The 22,025-nt window shown below is 33.6% G+C and overlaps 1 protein-coding gene across 3 annotated transcripts; it reads right to left on the reverse strand.

Moving 5' to 3' along the window:
- Positions 1–95: 95 nt before the first annotated feature.
- LOC106134028 (elongation of very long chain fatty acids protein AAEL008004) lies at positions 96–21,816 on the reverse strand. Of its 3 annotated transcripts, XM_013333994.2 has the most exons (11): positions 21,583–21,816; positions 6,468–6,527; positions 5,080–5,148; positions 4,701–4,783; positions 4,430–4,537; positions 3,764–3,844; positions 3,384–3,467; positions 2,346–2,402; positions 1,804–2,046; positions 1,302–1,454; positions 96–1,036 (listed from the first exon to the last, which is right to left on the reverse strand). In XM_013333994.2, the coding sequence occupies exons 3-11, from the start codon at positions 5,135–5,137 to the stop codon at positions 908–910; spliced, it is 996 nt and encodes a 331-aa protein (XP_013189448.2). In that variant the 5' UTR covers positions 5,138–5,148; positions 6,468–6,527; positions 21,583–21,816; the 3' UTR covers positions 96–907. The 3 variants fall into 3 exon arrangements, with proteins under 3 accessions (XP_013189448.2, XP_013189433.2, XP_013189440.2); XM_013333979.2 differs by lacking the exon at positions 3,764–3,844 and having other exon boundaries at positions 21,583–21,815; XM_013333986.2 differs by lacking the exons at positions 3,764–3,844; positions 6,468–6,527; positions 21,583–21,816 and adding an exon at positions 5,247–5,403.
- Positions 21,817–22,025: the final 209 nt, after the last annotated feature.

Here is a 22,025-nt window from a genome sequence, read left to right on the forward strand (position 1 = left end):
TAATGCGAGATGCGAAGGCAGGTTTGCTGAATTAAGTAGCTGTCTATCTGCTAAGTAGAACATCATATTTCATCGAATTAAGGAAAACCAAGTGATAATTATTGTACTTATTTATTTGCGTATTTTTGTATAAAAATTATAATAGGTACAGATATAAACAATTTCATTGTGAATGAGACATTTTTGTAATACGGCTAACTTTCGCATTATCTATATGAACGAAATAGTAGTTCATAGTAAGAAAGCACCTCAAGATAAGTACAAAAAGAAAAACAAAACGGAAGACTAAACAAAGGAAGAACTTCGATGGCTATTCTACAAACCCGTTAATGTCAACTTATATATAGATAATTTTGGTTTTAAATAAAAGATAAATTAAACAAAATAAATAACCAACACAACCACTTCAACAAAATAATAATAATTAATCTAAAATCACATTGAATAATCAATGTATACAATTAGTACATAACTGTACTTAAACACAATAAGCTAAGTGTAAAACCAACCACAACGTCTGTCGTCAGTCAAATGTTACTAAAGTAACATTTATGTATATTTGATTTAACATTATATTCTATAATAATATTCACACAATACATTTTATACAAAATTACATTCCTGCAGCATAACGTAAAACAAATCACTCTGAAATGCGGCAAGGTTTTTCATTCGGTCGAATATCTACAAGTGGAATTTCGTCAGCGGTCCCGGAAATTCAATTCGTATCGTCCGGTTTCAAACGTCTAAATCTAAAAGCGACTCCTCTAACCTAAAAAAAGTACAAAACGCTATGCGATCACAAGTCTAGCTATAGTTTTTATACCGATAAATAGAATAAAATGTACACCATCGATAGTCGCTAACAATATGTACAAGGGGAGCAGCCCGCGGCGTCGGGCGGGCGTCAGTTGCCGGCGGGCAGCACGGTGCGCGCGCGCACGAACGCGTGCCCGTTGCTGAAGCCGTTCTTCACGACGCCGTTCTTGTACAGCGGCGCCTCCAGCGCGGTGGGCGGCGGCGACGCGGCGCGCTTCTGCAAACGTTACAACATATTAGATCACTCTGCAACCAGTCGACGATATCTCGAGAAAGAAGACTAATACGCTTTGATCCCTAGAATCCTCATTACCATATGTGCGAAAATTCCAGTTTCATACAGTGATCCATAATGGGATGGACATATAAAAGGATTTGAGATTAGCATTGAACAACATTTAGCGCCATTTTTTCGTTCATAAACCCTTTCAAAATGGTTATTTATTTTATAGCAATATGCCCCAAATAAGGGGGAAAAATACCTTTGGCTTTTTGTAAGAGTTGATGTAGAAATCTCTGAAGAGGAAGAAGAACATGACGGCGTGCATTCCGATCCACCAGACGAACGCCCGCGGGTAGTTGCACTCGATGAACAACAGCTGGAATGCGTGAACGATGATGCAGACGAACTGGGTCTGAAATATAGATTTATTTTGTTAGAAACAATGGTTTAACTTATAAAACCAAAGATTTCCCCTATTGCATACTCGATACAAATTCTGTTTTACGTTTAGCAACATAGGTAGGTCATAGTTGATAGATAATATACATCTAAACTGACAAGTATGTTCGTGTACTCCTCCACTACTCAATACAAATTTTATGTAAAACAATAAGCAATATGTCATAGGTGAGAGAAATCTACATCTTTACCGAAACAAATTAGAACGTCACCGCGCGCGACTACATTTTTAATATTAGCATGAATTACTCATACAAAATCATCAAATTATTCATTGTTCTTGTCAGCAGGGAATAACTTACCATTTGTAATGTGGTAACGTATTTCTTCCACCAGAGGTACTTCCTCATATGCGGTCCCATCGCCGTCAGCATGTAGTACGTGTACATGATAATGTGTACGAATGTGTTGAGCAGCCCGAAGAAGGTCGAGTGGCCCCCGGGAGTGAACTTGACGCCGAACCACACCGACATGGGCATCACGCCGTGGTGGATCACGTGCAGGGTTGACACTTGGTCATTCTTCTTTCTTAGGATAAAGAAGAACTGGAAAAGGAGATTGTTACATGTTCAGAGAAGCATTTATAACGATTAATAAATAATAATTCTATTAAAGCTCTGCTGGGTGCATTCCAAGAATAAGACCACCACATCTCTTTCTCTTTAAAAACGAAAAAGCGAATAGGCACATTTATCTAATGCAGCTGCTACCACATGCACCCGAGCGTCCCTTTCAGAGCAGTAAAGATGTAAATTCGACGGAAGCAAATCCCCGAATAAGATTCGTTTCATTTTACAATAGGGGAGATAAAAAATACAGCAAGTACCTATTTGTGTTAACTTACCGTATCGAAGAATTCAGTAAATTTTGAGAAATAGTACCACCAACAAGCATGCACCATCTGAAATTGTTAAGAGATTAATTAATATACTAACGTCATAAACATTTTGGATTAAAAATATAAAGAGCATGCTACAGACTTACATACCTAGGTACAATAATATTTTTCCATTTATCAGGCATTATTGCAGATTACAATTTTTTTAAGTAATAAAATATTCCTTATACAAATTTAATCGTCCTAAATGTAAAATCGCTATTCAAATGTTAAGTTCATTCAACACATTTTAAGCTTTCCCGGTTGAACGTTAATGTCACGCAATAAAATATTGTAAATATGTACCTACTTCTATAATATATATTTTTTTACTATTTAATTTAATGAATCCGGATAATTTGTTATCTCTATCTAAATATACTCGTATTGCTTTGAAGTTATACGGCGGATGATAGTTGCACCTGATCGTGTTATCGACTGTTATTTTATACCAAATACCTACCCATAGTCACCTTATTTTCTTTCGAGGGAAGAGGGGTGACGTAGATAAACGCCCGGAAGATTATAGACTATCTTTACCCTTTTAGTTTTAAGATCATAATAGGCTTAAACATTCGGAAATGCAATCTGCACTTAGCTAAAAATCAACTTTAATTCATTTAAAAATATTTTTTTGAATGAATCAATCGATATTGTATGAGGTAATACCATGTTTAGATGTAAAATGATGCTTATATCCAAAGTGTTAAATAAGTTACTATGTAATGATAGTGAAAATATTATTAAGATTTTGAGATTTAATGTACCCAAATGAATGGACTAGGGTAATTGATTAATTGAAGGGTAGTATGTACTGATTATAGAAGTTGATAAATGAGATTGTTAGTTAATCAATGATCATTGTTAATATAACACAAAAATATTTTAAGTGAGGAAAAATTCGTGAAATAAGATTATGAGGAGCCGGAAACACTCACAGATAGTGATTCTGAAAATGTGTATATGGGAGTGTTGGAATAACAACAAACACAACAAGTAATTCACCCTCATTGTCTGTGGCTTAGTCGAGTGGTCGACCGGCTGGCACCGATAACTATATTCGCCTGTGAACCAGCCTGACCAACCGATCTGAAACAATACACCATCACCAAACCCTAATTAATTAACTATATTTACAAACATGACGTAAAGATGAAGTTCTTCTGTTTTGCTATACATGTCACTAAATGTTAGTGTCAATGGTATATAAACTACACATCATTAAGTAAAACAGAAAGCAGCATTTCTAACTTATAATTTTATCCCTGAAATACACAATGTATTTATATACAAGTCCTGAAATATTAAATAGTGTATATATACAATGAGCTTATGTTAGTCCCATTCAAGATTTCGGGCAAATGAAATACCCGTTCTTCACTTACTCTAGTGGCTACGGGATTGTCTGAGTAGTCCACAGGTTGGCATCTTAGGCTGTAATGTTTCAGCCAACCCCCCATCAAACTCTGGACGAGGCATATTAAGGTTAAATCAAATATATATTGTATTTAAAAATTTGTAATTTTTTTTCAATTAATTAAAATCATCAAAATAAAAAAAATTCTTTATTTAAAAAAAGGAAAAAGTGAGAAAAGTTTTTGACAAAGAAGAAAGAAAACTATGTTATTGTGGCTTTTTACTTTTTTCTGTTGATAATAGGCTGGTAGGTAATGTGGTATATGTGGTCATGGTAGGTACCATGACCATAAATTTAACATTTTGTGAACTTAGTTAAAGATAATCAGTTCTAAAAATATGAGGTGCATCAAATGTGTTCTTTTAAGGGATAATATTATTTTGGGGATATTCTGGGGATAAGCAGTGTCTTATTTTTAAATTAACGAATGTTTTAGTAGCTCTTAGAAAATTATAACATGTTAAATAAATTTTGCTGTCGTTTTTAGCCTTGTTTTAAGGTTTTGCAATACCTTAGCTATGTTACTGAAATCAATTCCACAGGCTTTTAAACAAGCTTAACATCAGTCAAGCTTTGCACAGGAATTTTACTATAAAAATGTATCAACAGTTGTTTATAATTTAAAGTTACATACCTGATAAAACAGCCATGCGCTGAAGATTACTTGTAAAAAGTTATATCCTATAATAATATTTTTTAATTCAAATGGTTTTCGGTTTTCCATAAGCCGAGGGCCCAAAACCTGAAATAAGGTAAAACAAAAAAGGTTAAATTTTTAGTACAGATTTAAAAATAATAGTGTGTCATTATTTGTAAAATAATATTGAGTTCTACATTGTGTAATTATAATAAATCATAACATTTCAAACATAATAAATGTAAAAATATTAAAAATATCATCTTACCTTGACTAGATATACATATGAAAGGCAAATAATGAGTGTAGGAAACGGGGAACTCATCAGGAACCAAGGGTTTGTTCGAGGATCTGAAATAAAATAATTGGAAAGCATAAACATCTGTAATAAATAAAATAAAAATCAATTATAAAGTATGATCTGATATTTAATAAATGCATTTTTGTCTTAGGTATCTTGTTTCAATAAACTTAAATCATTTACTTCATTACCTAAAAATTAGCTTAACATAAAGCTATCTCTGATGCTAGGTAACATTATAGGGTTCATATAATAGTAATGTCAAGACATTCCATGGGAGTTACTAAATAGGAAATACCTTGTAGGTACTTTATTTAGGCTAGAATTAATTTGGTTTAATTCTTACCTCCATATTTGTCCATAAAAACGTGCATGTCATCTAAATACTGTAGTATTAGCGCCATTGTAATGATTCCTAAAAAAACAAAATTTAAATGAGTTTCAAAAGAAATAAAACGAGAAAATAGGTTGTCACCAAATGTAACCAGTTCAGGCGCTATAATAGGTGGTTACCTAGGTTAAAAAGAATTCTGCACGTATATTTACATCAAAACATTTTAATACTGTGAATCTTAATTGATATCAAATTAATAAATATACAAATTTGGATGTTAGGAAATATTAAAATGAAAAAATAGGTTAGACATCCTCCAACTAGAATCTTACTAAAGACAAGACTGAACAGTGTTGCCATTCTCAAGATTAAAAGGTAAATTTCAGATTTATTTGATATAAAATTTAAGAAACCAAGAGGAGAGTAGGAATAATAATAACAGGAAATATATTAATAGGGAAAGGAATAATAGGGTGAAAATATTAGATATTACACAAGCAAGATCTCTGTCATGTGTCCTACGATGGTCTATTCTGACTGTGTCCTGTCCTGCCACAAAGAGACCGTTTAGGCTAAGTGAATCTTTCGGATGCTTTTATAATAATATTTTTAGAATGCAATAAAATTATTCACAAAGGAAGCTATCACGTAACAGCTATAATGCATTACATTGGTAGCTGTACCCGTGCTAAGTATCCAGTCATAATAGCACCTTGTAACTTAGGTAATAGGTACTTAGTTACCTACCTACTTTCTGAACAATATTTATTATTTTATTAATGTTGTAACCTATGTATTTGGGTCAAGGTCAATAATCTGCCTTATTAAAAATCGGCAGGTGTTTAGGTGTGACTTATTTTAGCCGCTGTAATAATATACTTACATAATTCAATATAGTGTCTTAGTTATTTTGTATGTTTTAAGTTTATTGTGGTTAATAGGCATCCATGGCGAAAAAATGGGAAGGATCCTTCGCTAAAAGTATACACTGGCACACAGTGTTCTGATAGTAACTTCTGTTTGTGGCGCACAAATTAAATTATAAAGAACTATTATTTGGTAATTATGGATATTTATACATGGATCACCACGGATGGAAGGATTTGACTAGTATTGGGGTTGTGCCTTTGGCCTCATGACACTTATTTCCATACCACACGGATAATAATGTACCTACTACATTCCTTGTGTGAATTTTTTTTTATATAAATATCTCAAGTTTTGTTTAATTGGCTTAGCTATCAAAGTAGAAGTGTCTGGCTACTCTACACTTCTCTTTTTTCCTATCTAAATAGTTTTATGAAAAGCCTGGTCCTTGAAAATCTTTTAACTGATGTGGCCTGCAAGTAATTATAGGAAGAACGACCAAGTTTTAATTTCATAAATATTTATAAACTTACCTAAATATGTTTCGCGAGGCAAAGGGCAAGTTGTTATTGAGCAGCGAAATTTAATTTATTCTGAAACAAACAGAAAAAAATATTAACAATTTTTATTTACATTATTTTATTATAAAAGGGAAAAATAATTAAAAAAGAGCATAGAATCCCAATTAGGTACCTATTGTTAAAACATATATAGGTTGCACGACCTTTAAGGTATTTTACTATAAATGTAGGTCCAAGTTTAACCACTATATGTACCTATGTATCTACAAAGGCGGCAAATATCTACAAGTTAAGTAATTAATTTGAATCCCGATGGTCATTGTCATCATAAAGATAATAAAACGATACATTTAAAAGTAAATGGGATATTTCAGATAACCTGCCGACACTTGATACTAAAGTAGTCGTTATAACGTACATTGCATTGGCTTGATAGCTTTTATTTACCTACATCATTTTTAGGTACAAGGTACAAGTTACATTTAGGCACCGACGTGAGTAGTTATCTAGATTATTCATATGATAAGGCATGCCAAATAATAATGGTTTACATATCCGTAGTTGCCAAGTAAAGTACTTTCTTCAGGATCGTGCTTAGTCATATAAATCATTGATTGGTAATCATTAGCAATAAGTACCTATAAAATTCCTCTAGTAAAATAGGTTTTGTTATGTTATAAACACTTTGTCAAAGAATCTAGCTACAGAAAATAATTTACAATTTCGTCAATCAGGATAGTTTAATTGAGTTACGTTTCTGTAGTTGTGACATAGAGTTGCTTTTATAATTGGGAGTTAGCTTTGGCTATGATCAAGCACGACATTTGGAATATGACCCACATACTTCAGACATGTGGATTCATTCTTAATGATAAGATAATGCGGGATAGACTTCGGTAACCAAGATACAAGTTTTATGTAGATAGTCATTTTCATTGATAAGATACTGTAAGGAGAAATGAAGTCGAATGTGGCGTCATGTAACTTTTAAATTTAATTGACTATTTTTGATTTGTTGTCGTTAATGCGGAAAAGTTCATAAAATAAAAACAGAGATTGTTCGTGTTTAAAACTGCTAACTAATTGTTTCAGCTACATTGACTGAGAGACATTGCTGTGGCTGTGGTAGTTTTGTTAATCTCATTATAAATTCAATAAAGAAGTAGTAGTAAACCCATTGAATATTTAAAAGTTCCTTTTGTCAAGGAATGAAAAAAACACGTTTTTCAAGTTTTAAGATACCCTATTAAGAGTGTTTGTTGTAGGCTCGTAGGCAATATAGACATTGAATATGTAATATTTGTCCGCAGTCCAAATTCAAGTTCAAGTTGAATGCCTTCCACAGTACAAGGTAACCGTCGTCACTCGACTTCCAAATGATGGATTTCAAAGTCGATATGTTTGAAGACCGTACGTTATATACGTTCATACGAAACTATGCTGACCCTGTAGTTTGGTCGCGAATACACACGTAGCAAGTTAACCTTACCGTCGTTTCGCAATAATCGCAACGCGGTTGTTGTAAGATTGGGCCTCTCTTGCCACCTTATAGGTACCCTCGATTACTATTTTAAGAACTGATTTGAATTAATGCTGATAGACTTCGATTGCTTACTAGGACGCCACCCTAGTGCTAGCTAGAACTCTCCTGAAAATAGTATAAAGAAATATTGATAAAAAATTTAGATAAGATAAAATTGATCTTTGATTGGGAGTTGATGAGTCGGTCAGGATTTGAACAGTACGTGTTGCACACATGTATTATATTTAGTACTTACATTGGCTCACTTTGAAAACAAGGAATTCGCACGTTCGTGTGTATAATGTATAATTCACGTTTTTTGTATCTTTATCATTAGATATAATTCTTATCTCATTGGAAACTGATTAATCACATACCATACTTTCTTCTATTCTGATTAATTAATTGGTAATCTGAGATTGTTATCTAAAGTTGTTTAACTTTCGTTATCAATCACGTTATAGTACCTAGTCTATGTACCTATAATATAATTTGTTGTTGTCATTAGCTGGAGCAATCGCCTCGTGTTGTGTTTAAGTGGGTCATTGGCTGCACGTCGTGTTATGTAAGAGCCAAGCGTAAACCGTTCATCTCGTAGGTAAATCGCATCCTTAATGTCCTCTAATCAAAAATTCAGGTTTCCAATTAATTCCTTAATTCTACGCGATCAAAGGCTCAGATGATTATAAGACAAGTTTGGCTTCATAATTTCGATATTTCTGTATGATGTAAGTAAGAATGCGGTCAATGAATGGTGGTTACTGGGCCAGTGACCGTAATAATGTAAACTGTAATATTTAAGATGTTAAAATTAAGATATCCAATTCATCTAAATAGGTAGCATTGAAGGGAATAATATCAATGTAACATTTCTTTTATCGTTGCAATTCTCAGCAATGTTGTGTGTTTAACAACAGAGTTGTTGGAAGCTTATTCGTCGAAATCGAAAGTGAACAATAACACCACAATCAGGAGGGAATTATGTCAATCTAATAATTTCTACTCTTTATTATATTTAAGTAAATGATTTTTTAATATTTATATGATTAAAGAATATTACAATGCTTTTTAACTTTAAAAAATAAAGATTTTATGCGTTATCAATACCCTCCCTACAAAAAATAAAGATTAAGATGACCACGAAATTATAAAATTTCGTGCTCATTGTGCCCATAGTTTTCTCTTCAGAAATAACACGTGTAATAGGTACTTAATTAGAAAAACTTTTTTGATCTATCTACGAAAACGAAGATCAAAGCAATCTACAGTCTATGGTATGGTAAGTTGCTTGTAAGTAGAGATCCACAATTAAACAGCTGAGTCATAATTTATCTTTCTTTCATCATTCAAGGCAAAGTTATTTATTTTAAAGTTATTTTAGCTGTGTGGTTTCCAGCAGAGTATGAGGGGGATTAAGGGACACATTATGATACCTAATATGAGCGGAAAAATTTCAGAACTACTACAATTATGATTACTTACTATTTTAAATATAAAGATCGTATACAGCCTAGCATGCTTTATCAAGGTCGCCCCGTGGGAATACATTGTTCTGGTAAACTTTTCATGTATTTACTTTACACTTTACTACTGCAGGTACCTACTTAAGAAGTTACAAGAATGTGTACCCTGTAATGTCCATACCCATATGATTTTTCTGTAGCATCTATGTATATATTTTACATTATAAACATCATGGGGTTTTCCCTGAGAGGTAAGTAAAGACCACTTCATTCCACTGAATGCATTTCCATTTAAATATTTGCGGAAGAATTTCTCCATTTGCAGTCGAGTAACCTTATTGTATTTTACAGAGTACAAGAAATAATTACATCTACTTATATAATTACGAAGATCATGAAATTTAATTTATTTTTAATTGCCGTTTGTCGCAAGGTCATGAAACAATAACCATGTACGATGGGGAAACACGCAGGGAAACATTAGTATTTGCATTCCGACGGCGTCCCTGGTGCGTACCTCCGAGTAGCATTAATAAAATACAAAGAAGGAACGCATTCTTGACACGCAAAGCGTCGAGGAAAAACTTCACTCGATACTCAACTATGCATTTAATTTAACAAATCTAAGTTTTAAACATAACATCGATCTCGTAAACCGAGAACAAAGTTTAAGCTTTATACCCTACATGTGTCTAATATACAAATTTAGGGAATGTACGAATAATTTTGCTTTCAATTGTAGCTAAGAATAGAAATTAAATTGGCACTTTTATTTATTATTTCATTATTAGGGGTATTCGTTCTTAACTACTTATTAGTACTTACCAACTTATACAGTAATATTTACCACAATCAACTTAAATTGTATGTAGGACTTGTAAATAGAATTTTCAAGTTCATAGGGATTAAAGTCGGTCAAGTAGGATTTGAGATATTTACAATTATGTAAAAAATAAGTGTTCGCGAGGTCGATCGGCACTCTACTCGATACTAGGTAATTTCTACTCTCGACGTTGTTTCTTTATCTACAGTTCTGATAAAATTAGGTTGTTTATTCTATCTTGAATTTGTATCGTCATAAATGGCAGACTGTTGGTTTGGAAACGAAAAATTTTTAGAGCATTCACTTCAATTAAAAACATGCAATTTCATTAGGTAGTTGGTAACTGGGATAAATTTTCATGATAAGATCTCCTTCACATAATATCAACTCAAACATAATATGAATGGAATACACTCATTTAACGCAAAACCGTTACGATACATATCGAAAATATATTTTGGTTAATATTATTTAATATGATGTCATTTTGAACTGACTTTGCAAGTAGATGTATTAAAAAAGTTTTTCTCTACACATTTGCAAAAACATTATAAACTTGATAGCAACATGTAAAAGTATTTGGTGTTTAAAATGTACCGATTGTATTTATCGAGGTTTTGACCTTCGTTCAAGAAGACAAAATAATGATGAGATAATAATTAGTACCTACTGAACTTACTATTTACTGTCAAACTTATTGATAAACAAAAGTTCGTCACAAGCAAATTGTAGGTAAAATGTGGCTATTGTTGCGAATTCTGAACTACTTGCAAGGCATGCGTGTTGTGCACGACATCTATATTCCTTGCGTTCAACTGTATGGCTTAATGATATAATTGAGATTTAAATGATGACAGGTTGCTAGCCCATCGTCTTAAAGAAGAATCCCAAGTTTATAAGCCTAGCCTTAGTCGCCGTTTACGACATCCACTGAAAAAGATGGAGTGGTCCTATTCTTTTTTCTATTGGTGCAGGGAATCACAGGGCACCTGCTAACCTTCTTGTTATAAAAATATGGTTTGGTTTTGTTCATTGTATATTGAATAGAAAATTGTTAAAATGGATTAATTGATTTCGCTTAAATTTTACAGAGGTGGTTAATAAAGTAGGCACTACTTAAATGTTTTTTGCTTTAAGCCGAATCCCCGCAAAACAACTAGCCAATTTGAAATGTGTTGCCAAAACAAGTATGATTTAGAAGGGAAATCAGCAAACATCGATCATCTCGCTAGTTGCAGTGTGATGCAAGTTGCAACAGATCAGTTAAAGTAATGCTATAGCACGGCATGTTCAGTAATCATTTTGCCACACAAATCATCGAGCCAGTACCCTGCGACTGCGATCATGATGAATCTTAAGCAATGATGTCTATAAAAATTAGATAATAATGGTAATGTTACTTAGTTAGGATCATGATAACTCCAGTTAATTAGTTCTATGATCAATATGTTAAAACACAGGAGAAATGCATATCTGTTTATTTTTATTTGGTTTTCATTTAATTTCAATTTGCAAAAATTTCAAACACGTAAAGAGAATTGTAGAAAGTTTGATAGACGCAAATCAATAACTAGGTAATAAAATTGAAAGCTTGCAGAAAATGTACGCAATTTATTATACTTAAGTATATGTCCAACAAAAAAAAAATAATTTTATATTTATCTACATAAATATAGATAGCTTGGTTTCTTTATAAAGTATATGAACAACGAATTTATGAATTTATTTTACTACTCTAAGGTACCCGTAGATACATCGGGCAGGGATAAACTAATAAATACAGCTCGAATTAAAAGTTTATACAAAGGAATATATATATATATATATTATTTTTTGGCTAAAAATAGGTATATTCATAATATCGGAGATGCTACATACGATAACACCAAAAAGATTACCCATTCAGATTTCTGTAATAGATAAAGTGAAGTGAGTCAGTAACACTAAGCTACGTATTAGTGTAATAAATAAGGATTATGAAGGAGTGTATGATATCAAACACTAGATTAGATTTGTCTCTTTACAACTGTCGGTAGTATAGTAATTATTAATAGGTGATATGTAGTAAATAATTACATACACGTCATCGATAAATAATCCAATTCAGTATAATATCGATATGCTGTTGTCTAGTTGCAAATAAATTTTTCACACATATGGTTTCCATGAACGCGTCTAATTACTTACAAGGACTATGCTAGGGGAAGCGGACCCCAGGCCCGGCAGCATTGTAGCGCGCGCAACTGGGAACACGCAAAGATAATCTAAAAGACTTTGTCACCTACAGGAAGTTAGAAAAGCTTCATTAAACGCCTATTTTGTTTATAATTAAAATAAAATCGATAAATAAAATTTAATCTTAGCCAATAGCTAATAACGCTCTGTCATATACAACAGAGCGCATGCCTGCACGCCATTGCGACGAATATTCCAATTTGCTATTGAAATCCACTTTCAATGGAATGAATCGCCGGCAGAGTAACCGTGAAAGCAAACGCTAGTAAAACAAGTTAAAGTAGTGATCGTCGTGATGTAATTTTTTGTTTCCCTGCATCATGGTTTCATTGATAACCCAAAATAACTAACTTTTAATATATTTATTATGTTATCAAACCTAAGATACTGAATAGAGATTTGGCAAATGTTTTTATGGTTGGCCACCTGCCTGACACCAACCGGCCTTGGAAAACTCAAACCCACTCTATCAATCAAGTAAATTCACCGTAATGAGCATTAGTTCAAGGGTAAAAAGTATCTATTCATAGATCTATATGAAATGGCAAATCAAAGGCCGTTAGGTTCTAGATTTCAGCCGGTTTATTTTAAATTCCGAGGTCAAATACTAGTTTAACTTGGCTTAGTGACATTTCTTTCTACTTTTCACAAATTATACTTATGTGGGATGTAAGTTTAGGTCATTTTTGCAGTAATATGCAGTTTTAAGTTGACCAGTTTTAAGACGAATATTGAATATTTATTGATTCTAGTACCAGGTAAGAGTAATATTTAGATATAAGTCAATATATTTTTATAAAGATTGATGCCACTTAAAAAAAACACGCAACTGATTGATGGCGAATACATTATTTACGATAAAGTTGGCTTCACACAGTTTATTAATTTATATGTAGGTAGGTACTAATGTTGTTTAACGTTGTTGAAGGATTGATGACAGACCCTGACGGGACATTACTGCAGGTGACTTCCTCCTAGATCGCTTTGTTCTTATTTACTGCCGTAATTACTCGTATCGATGTGCGAAGTAGTTTCCACTAACGACTATGTAATTTAAAATTTTACGGCAAACGTAGGTATGTGACAAACCAAATTCTGAATATATTAATTTATGTACAGTATTATATTAAAGATATAAAATTTATCTCGATTTGAAGTGAGGAGGTGAGAATGATGCTTAGACGCTTTAAATTAAATAAATATCAGAGTTACAAACATACAAAAAATGTGTATTCGCCCAAGTTGTTTTTTTTTTAATTTAAATTTCTTTAATTAAGAAAGCCAAGCGATGCAAAATCTGTTTTGAATTATATTTCATCAGAAATTGTGCTCAAAATGTTTCATTGCGGTCCTTCTTGCGTGTTCATTACATAAATCGTACGCCTATGCATTCGCATCCACGGAACCATGAAAATATAACATAACTAGTGAAACCACGGCGAAACACGAGTACATTGAGCAAGTACAGTCAACAAAACTAATTGATAGACAAAAAAATATAGATTTAATTCATTTTGCACATGTATTTTAAAATAAATTATTTGTGTTAAAAATTATAAAACATTGTTTTGTAGGCCGTTCATACAACGAACCATAGTTTTCATATCATATCTCTACCTTGATTCTGTAATTTGCAGTAGCACGTTTTGTTACTATGTGATTGCTAACTAAATCTGAATAGAGTTAATGTGGTGGATCAAGGTCCCCACGCGGCCAGCATATGGTGTACCACTCATGTGACTTTCGCATTAATTTGCAGTTTCAAAGGTATTAATCACTGGAATGGGGGCTTTGTCTAAAATGTTGTGAATTGAAATATCTGTTGATATATTAAAAACTTTTTTGAGCAACATAATTTCTACTGTTTGTCAAAATAAATGTAATGTTCTGAGGTTCTATGTTTATTTTTTTAAAGATGTCTTTTAGTCACTATACTATTTGTTTTTTACTGTACTGTTTTATATTTTTAATGTGCTCTTCTATTTGATTATGAAGCATACTAAACTATTATATGTTTATTTCAGTTGATTATAATTATTAACAATAATAAACATTTATCAAACATTTATTAAAATAAACTATACCTAATTACTAACAAACCTTAACTTAGAAAGGACAATAAAATAATTATTAATAATGTAATTACTGTACTTTATTTACTTATACACAACAAAACTGATGGATATATTAATAAATTGTTTTTTTCTGAATGAATCTGTTGTATAATAAACCGCGGATATTTAAAAATAACTATATAACTTTTAGTGAATATTGTTCTAAAGCATCATTAAAATACAAAGTTAACTCCTTAAAAACGGTTTAAGTCCAAAATATTTGAAAAATATATAATTTCGTAGGCCTACTGTCTACGGCGTAGCTCGTAGCCGGCGCGCTACGAACTATTTCGTGCGCCCGTGACCTTATGTATTTTCAAACAAACATCGTAATCGTAATAGCATGAATGAAGAATGGAGGGTCCGTGAAATAACAGCTGGAGTGGAACGTCGAAGCAACGCGAACACGATACGATTACCCAACTGTTAGATAACGCATCATAGTTCTGTTTATGTCGCATAAATGGTGTTAATTCCATAATTTAATCTATCTTTAGAAGTTGCTTAATTGACTTAAGGGTCACTAGATTACAGTTTCAAATTTATTGGACGCTGTTATTGCTTGAGATATGAATTTTCGCGACGATTAATATGTAATATAACTTGCAAGCATAAGAAATCGCAGACGAGACGTGGTCATCTATCGAATAATTTCGTATGTAGCATTTAAATATTATTAAAAGTTTCGTCAGGACCGCCGAACGCTTTTTATAGTTGGTTGATGATCATCTTCTGGTATCTAGTTCGTACATGCTAGATTAAATCTCCGCGACTCGCTCGGCTATTTCATATGACGAAAATATGAAATAATGTTAATTCTTGCATGTTGCGGTGACGAGCGAGTACGCCTTGTGTCTGACCGTATATACGTAATATTGCATCCCGAAAGTAGAGCGTTGAGCTAATGAATCAGCTCTGCTCGGCCACTGGCCACTGTTACACACTGCCGATTAGTTATTACAACGAAATGTTACGAAAAGTTTCTATTGCCGAAATCCCCTTGTTATACATACTTGCTTGGTGCAATTACCATCAAGTTGCTAAATATAAAGTATTATTGTGACTTGCATATGTTTTAATAGTAACCCGTTTCAAAGTAATCTTTTCATAGTCGCCCTATCATGAGATTAGTTAGTGTAGTTTTTTATACGAAATCCTGAAGAGGCAGCCGAATGCAGTATCAGGTACGACACGCTGACAAAAAACGTGTCTGCTGTTGGACTTTGAATCGGACGTATGTTGAACTCGAACTTATAAAGAATATAATGTGCGTATCTCTTTACTTTAATGTTGACGTAATCTGTTTACCAGATTTACTATACACATTAGCCGAAATGTGCGATTTATTGATATGTCAGACAATTGTTACTTCACGCACTTTAAGGGGAAATATTTTTTATATGTTTGTGTGTTTATAAGTCTGATTAGATGCTGGTAAGGCTTTTGACTGAAAGATCTTTAAAATGAAATTGGGTGACAATTTGCAAAATTGTGAAGAAATATGATTTTTTATAGGAAGTTAAGGATGCAGGGTTTCAGTTGAGCTTGGTTGATTGACCGTAGTGGTGAGACAGTGGTCGACGCGTTGAGTTTGCGCAATACCCGGAGGCAAGCAGATCGACCCTGAACTCAATTCAACCGCGATCATTTTGCAACTAATCGCCGCCCGCAGCGCTGCCTGCGGCTCTGCGCCGGCGCAAATGTAAACATTTGCAAGCACTGGCCGAACATGCGAGGCCGCCACGGACGTGCTCCTTCACCGTCAAACCACTATCCTTGTCCATACATAGCGACCCTGGGGCCAGCACATCTCACACCACGATTCGTACAATTTACACATTCTTATGTAGTTACGCGTCTGTCAAGGCTTTATGTATGACTGTACCTAAAAACTTCTAAAAAATAATAGGACGTAATATGGAAAATCTTAACAATTATTTTTTGCTAAACTAATACAAATCAATACTTAATATAATAAATACGAATGTGTGTTTGTTATCTCTTCAATGTTAAACCATTGATTGATGTTACCACTGTGCATGAAATTTTCGAACTTTTTGATTTTTAAAAGTGGAGTACGGAGACGGACCTTTTATTTTGATTCCTTTTATCCCGGTAAAACTTTTAGTAATTTATAAATATATATTGTTACAACAATGTTAATATTGAAGAACGGTTGGCGTTTCTGTCGAACAAATTGGCGATGTTCAAATAGTTTTAACAGTGCGAACATACCATTTTCTCTCAATTCTAGTGTAGAGTTCAGCAAACATGTAGTAGTTATTATTCACAAAATCCTATCCCACCGTTCAATCTGTTAGTATAGTCCGTCATATGTTGATTCAATATATTTTATGTACATAAAATACTGGCAAAAGAACGTGCGTGAGTACTTCCCAGCGTTGACCAAGGATCGGCTAAGCTAAGTTTGTTTACCTATGTAATTTTCGAGTACATACTACTATATTTGATGTATGATCAATATGACGTACTTATGTCGTTTCCGTGTAATGGCAATGATATGAAATATATAATATATCCTGTATGTGCTTATGGCTACTTCTGAACTATGCTAATGGTTTGCGAGAGGATATAGTTGTTTCGTATTAGGTAATCTCGCAACTTAATTTTGTAATTCTTGCTACATTGCTTTTTCTCATGTTATGATGTGCTTACTTTTTATGAAACCACTTTTTTTAGGTATATTTTTTAATACAAGTTTATATTGAGAATACCCTATCTATTTTTACCCACCAAGTACGTTATTTAGTTATCAATATACAATAGAAATGTCCATGTTTTGAATATTCTGGTCCGTATCAATAACAGTAACTGTATTAATTCAACTTTATAATTTTAGTCAGAAAACGCTCTATTATCTTTCAAAGTAGGTTTTCTTGTTTAGAATGTATTTTTAAGTGGTTTCTTAAGATAAAAGAAAAGGGCTGAAAGCTTGTAGGTACCTAAGTAAGGTATCACTTGTATGCAAAGTGATGGCAAAATTTCAAGGGCTTATCAATGCAAAGGCACTTTTAGGTATGCACTAATGAAATAAATAAATCTCCAAGATTTTACTATTCTGATATTAAGACAAACGTAAATAACATTGCTTAAACTCGGATGTTTATAAATAAAAAAAGGTAGCCAAACATGCGCCTTCACAATTTTTTATCCGTTTGACGTCAATGCAAAATGCTTTCTGTATGACCGGTTCCATTTGAGGTTCCAGAGTATTCTGTTAGTATAACATTTCAATGGTTAAGTTTATAGAGTCCCTTGAATATTGAACTGGATTTAGACACTTCCAAAATGCTGATATTAAAGTTTAAAATTTATCGAAGTTGTGGTTCCTAGGTAGGCCTACCATCAGCGTGATCGGGACTAATGTTAGTGTTAGTAGGATAATGATGATGAATGGTAAAGAATAACACAGCCTTTATAAATTCCTAATGCCTTGTTCATTACTGAGTTATTGGTTTAAAAGCTACAAGTCTGCGAAAGCTTCCATGCTGGCCTGGTAGCGCGGGAAAAACATAGTATGTGTCAGCTGCTTTTCTTCTCGTGTAGATTGTAAAAGTCTGTCTCCTATGTTAAATCTCAATTTTATCACTAGGCCAAACAGCTGAACGTGGCATTCCAGTGTTTTCAAGACTTTTGGCTCTGTCTACCCCGCAAGGGATATATAAGTAATAATACGTTTACTTGTATTTACGCCAAATTATTTATCGTAGATTTTACGGTCAGGTGCGCCTTACATCTCTGTGACTAGACATGGATGTCTTGAAAATACAAATTCCGTATTGTTAGGGTAACTGACTGATGCCTAATGACTGACATCAAGTGATAAGAGCTGGGACCAACGGCCGTGCCTTCCGGAGCTCGAAGGAGGTCAAGATAACGCCACGCCACTTGTATTAATACACATTATATTAATACATTCTAACATATATTATTGTACAAACAGAGTAACAGTCTTACAAAGAGACTTTCTGTGACCACGCGCTAGTTGGTTTAATGATATCTTGCTTGCCCATCGCTTAAAAGAAGAATCCGAAGTTTATTTGCCTTTCCCTTGATTGACTTTTCTGCCTGATTTTATTTCTAGGAAAACCTAATGTGTATCTAGGGCGTTACTTACTTCTTCCCACCAGCTGGGCGCTATTTCTCCTGGCTATATTATATCCTCACCACCCGGGCTGGGTTACGCCTTCTGATTATTATCCTGGATTGGGTAAGTCAGGTTTTTACACAAAGCCATTTTCATATTGACCTCCGCAACCTTTTTAGTAACCTGTATTGGATCATGATTACACTTGCAGTTGCCTGAATGTGCAGGTTGCGTTTTCTTGTTTGTTTGTGTTTTCCCTCACCGTAAGAGGCACTAGCCAGGCCATTATAATTTAATTCTCGAAACAATGCCCATCTATTGTGGTGGAATGGTTCGCGTGTGTTTGTTTGATTACAGAACAATGCCTGTAAATTCATCGGTTCGAATAGCCGTGGAAATGATTATCAAGTTCGCAACGTTATTGGTTCGATGTAATAATATCCAGTCTTGGTTGATGGACGGATGAGTTGGTTTTATTCCATTCCTTCGTGTAAGTCTCACGGGGATTGCAACAGAAGGTAACATATGAAAACATATAAAGAGCAGCGAAAGATCTCTGCTACTGACTAAATAAAGATTGTCAAATATTTCTTACTTATTATCCCATATAAATTATTATTATTAAGAATAAGGAAGAATCACTTTTTTTGTAAAAGGAGTGTTTTCCTTTTTCCTATAAGTAGAATTTAACGCGGACTTACTTCTTCAATGAACTATAAAATCTTACGGTGTGTTTTTTATTTACAGTTCTAGATGTCAAGTAGTTTAAAATTAATGGAAACTAATTTGTATTCTCCATAAAACGGTAAATAAATATCTTAACGTTAGTCTATAAAGTTAGCAGGTATATACATTCCGATTAATCATGTGATTTGAATTATTAGTACGATGTTATCGATATACTACATAGTTAAATAGGTTCCCTACATAAATAAAATTTACATGAATATGTGTTAGCTAAAGCATTAGCTTATACCTATCAAGTATCGTTTCATTGATAAATCGATTTGTCAATATATGTATGTAGATTTATATGTCAGAGTGTTTGATGATTTGCACATTGCATTAATTGATTACTTACTAGGCGAGTTATTTGAGGCGTCGCTGCATTTTACAACTATGATACCGTACTTGTAACTTAGATGAAATTTTGCATTTTTCTTTGTTTAATTTGTTTATATCATTAGGTTTGACGCCTCAAAAAGATAAAAAGATTAGGATATGACGCTTAGATATTCTAACAGGTATGTATGATTATTTATTTGATTATCATATGTTAAATTTAACCAGATGACATCATGATGATAGGTCTGGTAGTAGGTAATACTGTCAGATGATCCGATTTCCGCTAAATATAGGATTCCGAATCCGAGGTCAATTTCATTCACAAGTATATTTTTATCATTATGGTAACCTAATATGGGTAAAGATCAGAACATAAAATTCATGTTGAAAAAGCGCCCAATAATTTTGATTGAAATGACATTCAACTCTTCAATTCTTACCTGATGGTAAGTGACGATGAAGACGAGGATGTTACATGAACATTCAAAAGTAGAATCAATTCTACTATTGAAATAACATTTAACATCTTAGTCTTCATCGTCACTTACCATCAGGTAAGACGAATAGCTTATACAATATTGAATAAAAAAAACTTATGTTTCGACATACTAACTCAACGATCTATAGTCAAATGAATACTTATTTTAGAATGGCGTTGACAAAATTTAAAATTACTTTTAAATTATGCAGTAAAATTACTTAGAAATGGATTGTAACTGTGTCTAGGCGATAGTGAGTTGTAATGTTAATCTCACGTCAAGTCAGTGTCCAGCGGCAGGCGACCTTACGTCACTCGGCCACCGCCTCGCGCCGCCACGCGCCGAGAATACTAACACCCGCAGGCACCTTGGTGGATCCTTGGCTTCAAAACCGAACTCCTTTCTTAGTGGCCTGTTGCGTTTGCTGCATCGTTTTGGATGTTCACAGGAAACTAGTCAAAATCGTGTGAAACAAGGCCGTCTTCATAAACATATTCGATTATCAGTTTATGTTGACAAAAGCGTATACAAGTTAGTTACGAGGTATAAACATACATATATTGCGGATGTATCATTTGATCACATACTTTAAACGATTTGGAATATAAGGATCAAGTTTCAAGGCTGTATTAGCTATTTGATGTTTTAAAGTTGTTTATCCTCTTAGTGATTGAATCAGTTTGATTATCATCCGACCTTTAATCGCGAGTCTCGCATCTATCAACTTATCAAGTGCGTGGTCATTCATTAACGGCTCTACGGAAAACTGTGTACTCGTATATTTGGCCCGAGGCCGTGTGCCACCAAGCACTGCCTGCCGTGAATTATCATTATTAGTAAAGGAAATTGTTATCTAGGTACTTATGTTTGTTTTAAGACTTGTGTCAATCATTTTGTAATACTATAATACTTAACCTGAAACGCTACTCTACTATCTAATATTAATTACTCAATCATGACTATTATTTGAATTAGCCGAGTTAAATGAATACATTACTTTGCTGAATTTGTTATAATAAAATATTAGGAAATCAAATTTTTTGACTGCGTTTTTTGTATGTAAACTTACATAAGTAATGGCATGTATTCAAAATTTATTTTTTATGACTTGACGACATGATCTTTGATAATTTCAAACAGTAATTTTTATGATTACAAAACATTGATTGTTGAGGGTTATTAATTCATCATCAATGGCTACCAGAAGAGCTACCTGTTATCCCTTCTCTAATAAAATTTTATTGACAAGTCAATTTCTAAAGTTCATCACATGATTCAGAGGCCGCTGATAGTTAGCTGAACTTATCTTAGGTCTTACCTGATAGGAGTAGATCTCAGACAAGATTTTTGGTGATCTTCCTTTACACGTCAGCTTCAGTCCAAGAACACTAGCACTCCCGAGGGTTGAACAACTGCTGTTTCGGAATTAATTTATAGTCGAAGTGGGGGCGCTATTTATCGTGTGAATTTATAATAGAATAGACGCGGCGTGAGCGCGGACGAAGCGCCTGCGCTCGTCTGTCAGGTGAGTTTAGTACTGGCCGTGCGGCGGCCACCACTTCGCTTTTATCACATCGCTATTCACGCGCCTTCAACTTGACTCCCGCGTCATGAAGTATTTACTTAGATCGCAGGAAAACCTCGTTATTTTTCATCGATTTTGGATGGGTTCTAAATGTGTGAATTGCTAGTTCCGTAATGGTGTAAGCACCTACTATGTTTGAATTTATTTAGCGAATTGAAGAAGGTTGCAAAAATGTA

Source organism: Amyelois transitella, chromosome 7, assembly GCF_032362555.1.
Source record: "Amyelois transitella isolate CPQ chromosome 7, ilAmyTran1.1, whole genome shotgun sequence".
In the NCBI taxonomy this organism is placed as follows: domain Eukaryota; kingdom Metazoa; phylum Arthropoda; class Insecta; order Lepidoptera; family Pyralidae; genus Amyelois; species Amyelois transitella.

Excerpts from the sequence above, each read along its gene's own strand:
- LOC106134028 (XM_013333994.2), bottom strand. The coding sequence starts at position 5,137 with ATGGCGCTAATACTACAGTATTTAGATGACATGCACGTTTTTATGGAC. Across the intron at positions 4,784-5,079 it reads TTTTATGGACAAATATGGAG|ATCCTCGAACAAACCCTTGG; the intron begins GTAAGAATTAAA and ends ATTTTATTTCAG. Across the intron at positions 1,455-1,803 it reads ACGTTACCACATTACAAATG|ACCCAGTTCGTCTGCATCAT; the intron begins GTAAGTTATTCC and ends TCTATATTTCAG.